The sequence below is a fragment of the Haplochromis burtoni genome, unplaced genomic scaffold, assembly GCF_018398535.1.
Source record: "Haplochromis burtoni strain Fernald_Lab_line unplaced genomic scaffold, NCSU_Asbu1 Contig_48, whole genome shotgun sequence".
NCBI classification, from domain to species: domain Eukaryota; kingdom Metazoa; phylum Chordata; class Actinopteri; order Cichliformes; family Cichlidae; genus Haplochromis; species Haplochromis burtoni.
The window spans coordinates 1,724,355-1,732,950 of record NW_024582409.1 but is presented as its reverse complement, the minus strand read 5'-3'; the positions used below and the strand labels follow the sequence as shown (position 1 = coordinate 1,732,950).

At 41.0% G+C, this 8,596-nt stretch overlaps 1 protein-coding gene across 1 annotated transcript; it reads left to right on the top strand.

The window, feature by feature from the left end:
- The first annotated feature begins 1,158 nt into the window (after positions 1-1,158).
- Positions 1,159-5,027, top strand: pcdh8 (protocadherin 8). The gene is made up of 4 exons (XM_005921396.2): positions 1,159-3,711; positions 3,846-3,916; positions 4,194-4,327; positions 4,478-5,027. Exons 1-4 carry the CDS (start codon positions 1,348-1,350, stop codon positions 4,804-4,806), a joined length of 2,898 nt encoding a protein of 965 aa, XP_005921458.1. The 5' UTR covers positions 1,159-1,347; the 3' UTR covers positions 4,807-5,027.
- The last annotated feature ends 3,569 nt before the right edge of the window (positions 5,028-8,596 follow it).

Genomic DNA, 8,596 nt, shown 5'->3' with positions numbered 1-8,596 from the left:
ATGCTCCACCCCAAAATAAAAAGAATATAAAAAAAACCACATGCTTTTCCTTATGCATCGTGTTTATTTGCAACATTTACACGGATAAATGTGGAAGGAGAAAAAAACTGCAAAAATAAATATGTATGGAGTTTTATTAAGTTTAAATGTCAAAATATGAGCACTATGTGATTTTAATATGTGTGAAAATGAATATAAATGAATGTCATTAGAGATGGGACCCTCCATTATTAGATCTTTCCTAGTTCCTATTTTGCATTTTCTCCTGCCTTTAAAGACAGGCTGGAAATAACTAAATACATTAACTCACTATTGTGTTCTGCTGCTTGTATATATATTACATTTTCACGCTATATTATATTTCTACTTAGTTCAGAGGGAAATGTAGAACTTTTTTCCTGCATCACATTTAATTGACAGCTATACTCATATGATAATCTTGGGCATATGTATGTACTAATGCATTATTAAAGAGCCAGTAGGTATAAACGTGTTCAAAATAGTACCACCTCCACAACATTAAGATGCTCCTCACTGTTAAAACATCCACAGTAATATTGCTGTAATAAAATGTTTATAAGAAAACACATGCAGGCAATCATTCTGCAACATTTTTATTTTTTACTTTATGCATTTGCTCCTCCTTGTGTAATGAGGTTTTTTTTTTTTTTTTTGCATTGTGGCTTTTCTACTTCAAACATCTTACATTTCTTCCATCACTACCTTTATTCCTCACATTTTAAAAGCATCACTCCCCGCAAAGCAAAAACTGCACTCAGACTGCCAATCATGCTCATAATATTTTCTTATGTCATGCGCCCCTGTTAACGTTTTTCTGCTTCTCAGTAATTACCACCAATGTATAATTTCACTGGCATATGTCCATTGCGCTTTAATGTCTTTACATCCTAGCTTCTGCATAATGTCCTTTAGAGAGGCAACAAACTCGCCCAGTCATTTATTCTAAGTTGTTAATTTTAAACTTCCTCTTGTGGCATGAAGTCCTATTATATGCAGTCCTCCAAGTAATTTAGTTAGTTAATTAATGGCCCTATGTAGATTTATTTAGAAAACAACTTTATCAGCCTGCACAAAGCCCCACAATCGGTTTATTCAGTGAACCATTTGCACCCCAAACAGTGAACAGAAGTGGCAAACGTGTTCCGTTTGGTGCAGGACTGGAAGGCCATTGGTCGACTGGGCAGCCTATTTGCATATACCGGAGCTTATAGTCCCGCAGCAAAGTCAGAGTTGAACACCGTTGTGATTCGACCTGACATAGCACAAGTGGCGGATTGCTTGCATGATTTATGACTTTTTTTGTGCAGCATTCAGTAGCCCTTCAATATGACAGTTTGCAAGATTGCAGCAGCTGGGCTGTGCGTGGCGCTTGTTTTATTTTTAAATACTGCTCAGTGTACAACTACAAGGTATTTCACCTATGAAGAAGACGCACCCGGGACAGAAATAGGTAATTTGTCTCAAGATTTAAAGATTGATCCAGCTGATGACCCTGACACTTCATTCCGCTTTATGCAAGAGAATAACTTTTCTGTGATTCACATGAGAGAGAACGACGGACTTCTGAGTGTCGCAGAAATAATTGATCGAGAGCAGCTCTGCCCCAGGACTCCCCGTTGCTTCATCACCTTCGACATCGTGGCCTTCTCCAGGGAGAAGTTTCAACTCATTCACGTGGAGATCGAGGTGAAAGACATCAACGACCACTCTCCCAATTTTCCTCTCAACGAGACAACTCTGGAGATAGTAGAAAATGTGCCACTGGACTCTAGATTCCCTCTGCAAATCGCGCTCGACCAGGACGTGGGAGACAACTACATCCAAAGCTACAACACTTCCTCCTCCAGTCATTTCTCTGTTGAAGTACGCGATCGGGAGGATGGGGTGAAGTTTGCTGAACTGGTGCTGGTGAGGCAGCTCGACAGGGAGGTGGAGGACTCGTACACTATTGAAGTCACCGCATATGATGGGGGAATGCCTGCAAAGTCCGGGTCAATGACTGTGAATATCAAAGTGTTGGACTTTAACGACAACAGCCCGACTTTTGAGCACAGCTCTCTGAAAGTTGAACTGAATGAAGACTCTCCAGTAGGCCACCGTGTTCTCAGAGTGCACGCGTTTGATCCCGATGACGGCATAAATGGCGAAGTGATGTACGCGTTCTCCGACGGGCTGTCGTTAGAAGCTGCGCGCCTTTTCCACCTCGACCCCCACTCCGGTGACGTGACCCTGAAGGCGCTTGTCGATTTTGAGAAGAGGAGATCATATGAGCTGAGCATCAAAGCGTCTGATTTAGGCGCGAACTCTGTCCCCTCCACCTGCAAGGTTTTGATAGATATCGTGGACGTGAACGACAACGCACCAGAAATCAGCATCAAACCCATGACCTCCAGCAGTGATGGAGTCGCCTACATCACGGAAGCTGCAGCGGCAGAGAGCTTCGTGGCTCTGATCAGCACCTCGGATAGAGACTCTGGCTCCAATGGGTACGTGCGCGTTAGTCTGCTCGAGCACGAGCATTTCACCCTCCAGCAGGCATATGGAGACACGTTCATGATCGTTACCACCACCACTTTAGACAGAGAGAAGATACCAGAGTATAACCTGACTGTGGTTGCAGAAGACCTGGGGAGCCCACCTTTCAAAACTATCAGACAGTACACTATCCGTGTAACAGATGAGAATGACAACTTCCCTCTGTTCAGTAAGCCACTTTATGAAGTTTCAGTCCTGGAAAATAACATCCCAGGCTCATATGTGACTACTGTTGTTGCTCGAGATCCTGATATGGGAAAAAATGCCAAAGTCTCGTACAAACTCCTCGATTCAGAGGTACCAGGCGGCTCTTTAGTGTCCACTTATGTTTCTGTGGATTCCCTCTCAGGGTCTTTGTATACTTTAAGGTCCTTTGATTATGAGACGCTTCAGGAGATTGAGCTGGTCATCCAAGCAGAAGACAAAGGTTCCCCTGCTCTGTCAAGCACATCAACAATCAGGGTCAGAGTTGTGGATCAAAATGACAACTATCCATATTTCACCTTCCCTGTCCTTGTGAATGACTCTGCTGAGATTCCTTTGCCCTTTAATGCACCTCCTGGCTATCTTGCCCTTCGTGTAACAGCTGAAGACGAGGATGATGGAGTGAATGGAGAACTCTCATACCAAATTGTGCAAGGTGATCTGAAGCTTTTTACAATGAACAAAGACACTGGAGAGATTGGTTTAAAACAATGGCTGACAGCTGAAATTGGGGACGTGCTGGAAATGAAAATCGCAGTGAGTGACAATGCCAGGTCCCAGCTCTCTAGCAGTGCCACTATTAGGTTTGTCGTCTCAGACACAGAGCCCTCCGAAGACCAAGTTGTCATTGTGCTGCGGTCAAGTGATGAAGAAAGCGCCGGCGTTGATGGCTCACTAATTATCATCATTATGCTCGGTGGGGGTTGTGCATTGTTGCTGATTGCAATAGTGGTTGTAGCTGTGACATGTAAACTCAGACGTGGGGGGAGAAGCCGTGGCGCCAAGAGAGAAGTGTGTCAGGGCCTGTTTGATGGCAGGCCCCTGCCCATGCTTAGTTCAACAGAACCAAACATTTACACAGGTCAAGGAGGCTTCTTCCACAAGAGGACCTCTTTGTCTCTCGATGATTCCTGCCTGTATGAGGAGAGGAGCAGGGACTCTGAGACAAAGGTGAGTAAACTACATTTAGTCTTGTTTTTCTGTTTTATTTTCCCTCATATTTTTATAGGATGTTTCCTAGTACTGCTTTGATCTGTGTGCCAGAAATGGAAACTAAGCTCTCTCTTGTCACTTTGTTCTCTTAGATGTTCCTGCCCTCCAAGCATTTCCAACCAACATCTGTGTGGCAAGGTGACAAATACTGCTTGCAAGTGAGGTAAGACAACTAAATGAATGTCTTTTCTCAGATCCGATGCTTTACAAACAGTGAAATCAAACTAAAAAGAGTTTCTTAAAAAAAACAGTACTTCACACACACGCGCGCACACAGTCACAGACACAAAACATACAAGTTGCTTGTGGCATCTATGCAAAATGAGGTTAGATGGGCAACAAAGTCCCGTGCTGTGTATGCAGAGAAAAAAAAGTCATCAATAATCAAGCTAATGTGATGCAGTTGTGCCTCATACTGTATTTGTTGATTGCATTTGCAGTGGGATGAGCAACACTGATCAGCTGAGCGTGAAGGACAGTGGTAAAGGGGACAGTGACTTCAACGACAGTGACTCTGATATCAGTGGCGATGGAATCAGAAAGAACTTCAGAACCTTCCAGCCGAGGCTAAAGAGTGAGTTTTCCTGTATGTGTTTAAGTTCAGATAAAGCAAACCTTCACCAGAAATATATAAATGATCAATTATTTTAAAATATATGTAAAATCTTAATCTATAAATGCTCACCATTATTATTTTATTAAATTCATATTGCTTCTATTTCAGGTGCAGCTAACGGCTTATCAGAGGATTGCCAAGGCACCTACTGTGCAATACAGCCACAGAGCTTCCGAGCCCCTAGAAACACTGCATACACAATAGGCTTTTCCCCAGCGCCTGTCTTCAACAGTCCTCATGGCTGCCCTGAGTCTTGGAAGGACTCTTGTTATGGCACAAGTCAGCCCAAGTCCCGGAGCAGCATGCAGACCTTCTCCAGGACCAGAACCCTTCCTTCCTACTACCCTCAGCAACAACACGAGGCTCGTGGTGCAGTCAGGCAGAGCCCAAATATTGTGACTGTGGCTACAGGTTCGGAAGTTGCAACTGTCTTTTAAAAAAAAAAAGGTTATTCCAAGTGTACATAGAAAGTGTAAATATTTTTTGTTGTCCATGTGGGTCATTAAAACATGTACATATTTATGATAGAAGACATTTTTTCACGACTGCAAAATTTAATTTTACATCTTTGAAATTCAGTTTAATGCACTCTGCACGCTGCTCATTCTTTTTCCAATAAAGGTGTGATTGAAATACCAAAAAGGCTCATTCATTACAAGATTTTCTTCTCCAAATGTGGTGACACGGCAAACATAATAAAATATTGCCAATTAATCTATTTTAATTGAACAAAATTTAGCTTTTCAAGATGAAGTGGTATCCCCTTGCCATCAGAAACCACTGCCTGAATTGGTAAACACATAGAACTGTTCCCGCAGTTTGAATCGACATGATCAAAACTCCAGTCAGATATGATCAGATGTAAAACCTGATGCTGCTGCATTACCTGAGAGACTGGCTTTGAAGACTCCTAGGTTGCTCCGTGGAGTTTCTTGCATGCAAATGAGAGAGTAGAACTGGTACTCAAGTGGAAAATAAAGTACGAACCATTATTCCTACAAATTCATGCTGGGTGCTGTCACACCTGCTTTTGCGCTTTGAAATAATTCACATCACTGTACACAACACAGAACAACAGGTATTATGGTGCTTGACAAATTCCTGCCTGTCATTGCTGTGAGGGACAAATCCTTAGCCCGTGAATATAAATTCATGTACATTCATTCAGAAAATAGCACATAAATATACAAGTAATACACAGTTTTCTCATGCAACTTGTCCTCTGACACTGATAAACCATGTTCTTGCCAAGCTACTCTTACATTTGCCACACTGGTTGCTATTTTTCAGCTCACTTCAACCAGAAATATTTAGTGACAGTGCGAAGTGCCTCAGGTCCCAAATAGTTTATTGATGAAACACTGATGATTTTTAAAAGCCAGATATACAGAAACCTGGCCTACAATTAGCCAACCTTGACATGATTTTCAATCTCAAAGCTGTAATGCTTGTACTGTTTGTCTCCTCAGAAAGACCCATCATTGGTGAGTACAAGTACAAATCCAGGACAGCTACAGGAATCCAGAAAGCCTATACCTAAATTATGCAGGAAAAAGATCAATTAAATACATCTCTCAATCAAGAGACCGTGTCCATGGGGAAGTGCTTGAGTTTTCATCAACACCTTCAAAAGTACGGGCCAATTTTAATACTGCTTTTCATAAACATTTTTCCAAAATTTCTTCTGAGCTGCGTTACTGTACTTACTACTCATGGAAATGAGCATTTTAAACAGTATTCAATACCTGCTGATTTTCATCTGCTCATGTCCAAATTTGTCACAATATTCTGTCCTCGTTATTTTAAAGGTCGATTTAAATAAGCATTTGATTTATGGAGGCAAAAGAGACAAGAGTTGAAGCTGTGGCAAGTTACATAACAGCCATTTAAGGGACATTACTTAAGAGGAAATAAATAGTTGTGGAAAAAAAGCTGTAGAAAAAAAGAGCTCTCAGTGGAATCTGATGACAGCCTGAGCTTTTACTTTTTTTTTTTCTGTTTTCTGTTCATCTGCAGGAAGCGGGGGCTAAGGGCAGTGCTCATTTGCATAAGCATAAATACCTGCTTTTTTAGTTTTTGATAGCTGTGATAAAAGCTGGAATGGAGTGGATTAGATGCCTTTTACATAACACCTAAAGCACTAACAGAGTTCTCACACATCACCTCAATGTGCCTCATGAATAAAGGACAATGTTCAAACCTTATTCCATATTTAATCTGTCATGGCCACCTTTTTTTATTGAATGCTTGTATTCTGCAAAGTCACTCCAGTTCGAATATTGCTAAGTTATTCAAGGCCATGCAAAACAAAAGGCAAACGATTAAAAAGAAGGTCATATTTGTGCCCCCAGTGATGTGTACTGGTCTGACAGATATCCAATTGTACACAGAAAGAAAATGCATTTATCAATCAATACAGTATGGTTCCCTTCGTCATTGCTTTGTATGCTCCTTGTAGGTCAAATAAGTTGTGCACTGACCTGACAATTTATGCCACAAGGTACATTTATAAACACAGTTTGTTATAAATTGCGTGTCTGTCAGAAAAAGCCATTGTTAGCAGGCACCATGTTCATTTATTTTCAAATGGATTTCCCATTAATGTCCTGCAGCAACTCTCGCAGTGCATTTGAAATCTCCTCGTAGTAGTAGAAAGTGAGCATTTTAGACCTGGTTTTCAGCTCATCAGTAGTCTACGGACAAATGAGTCAGATCTGCACACGTCATTTCTAGCCTCAGCACCTGTGGTTTATTTTTGACAAATAGCTAACTATGTGACTGTGATTATGCTGTTATGGTCTCTTAGCATTTCAACTTTGAGACACAATTCCCCAGTGTACCCAGCATGTACAGATGGAGCTTTTTTGAATCACTGTCATTTTGTGCTTCAGGCCGATCCCAGAATGCAATGTTTTGTACGTCTCGCACCTCATCTTCATCTTTGTCTGAACTGCCAAGTGTGGGTATTGACTTTTGGATGCTTTGAATTGTGAAGCTGGTGTGAAAAAAAATAACACCATTTGTTTTCCACTTGACAGTTTTTTCTAAAAGCAAAACTTTTGTTTATGTTCATTTACTATTAAGATGTCATCTGCATCATTTACATGTAAGCCTATGTCAAACTATGGCTTTTTACTCCTGTGTAAAGTAAATGCCTGTAATTGTGACAGTGAATGAAAAACTGTTATTATAATTATTGAGATTATGGATTCAATTTAATCACCGACTAGCAGAAACCTTGATTTTATGACTCACTATCCAGGCCACACTGAGATTATGAACAATCTTAAAGGACGGTGTGTCACTTTGGGAAGAAAAAAACTGATTTGTTTTCTTGCTGAGAGCTGAAGAAGATAAGATAAGAAGATCAATATCACTTATATCAGTCGGTGGGATCCAGAAGCTCATTAGCTTAGCTTAGCTTAACAAGGCAACACATAACAGAACAGATTTATTGCTTGACCAATGCATGCTGACATGTGGCCTTCATCTGGCAATTCTTAGCTTAGCACAAGGAGCTGAAATTGGGAGAAACAGTTAGCCTTTTCTCTTTGGTTGCAAGGCAACCAGACTGCTAAAGGTCACTGTAATTGTAATCTCTATAAACAGATATCTGCATGTGAATATGCAGGCTCTGTATGCAAGGGACAAGATTTTTCATACCAGACATTTTCTGGTTTCCATCTGTCGTCATTTTGTAGTCCGAGTAATACAGAACAGTCATTTTTTTGAGTTTGCATACAGAATAACTGTCTGTGCAGAGAGAAAGAGAAATCCATGGTCTAAAATGAAATCTAGAAACCATCAGCCATCAATTTCTGACAGTTTAGCTTCATAATAGCTTTTTTTATTCAGCATCCATCGTTGGACAGCAAATAGCGATTGGGAACAGGGAGTGGTGACCTGAATATCAGGTTATCCCTTATTTCCTGTAGCTGCTGGTTACACCTCAGACCCCCAGGGGCAAGTCATTAGCCGATACTTGATAAATTCTCTGATAACTGTATTTGTGGGATACCGGGACAATAAATACTTCTTCACATAGATGACTGCAGATTGTTTTATTCTCGTTTATGTTATTGCTGCCGAAGGTATGTTCTTAAAATAGGGCAGAGCCAGGATTGCCGTTTCCCAATTTCTCATCTTGGAGCGAGGCTAAGCTGATTGGCTACTGGCTTCCGGTTATTATTGAATGGACAGATACGAGTATGGCATATCTAACCTTTT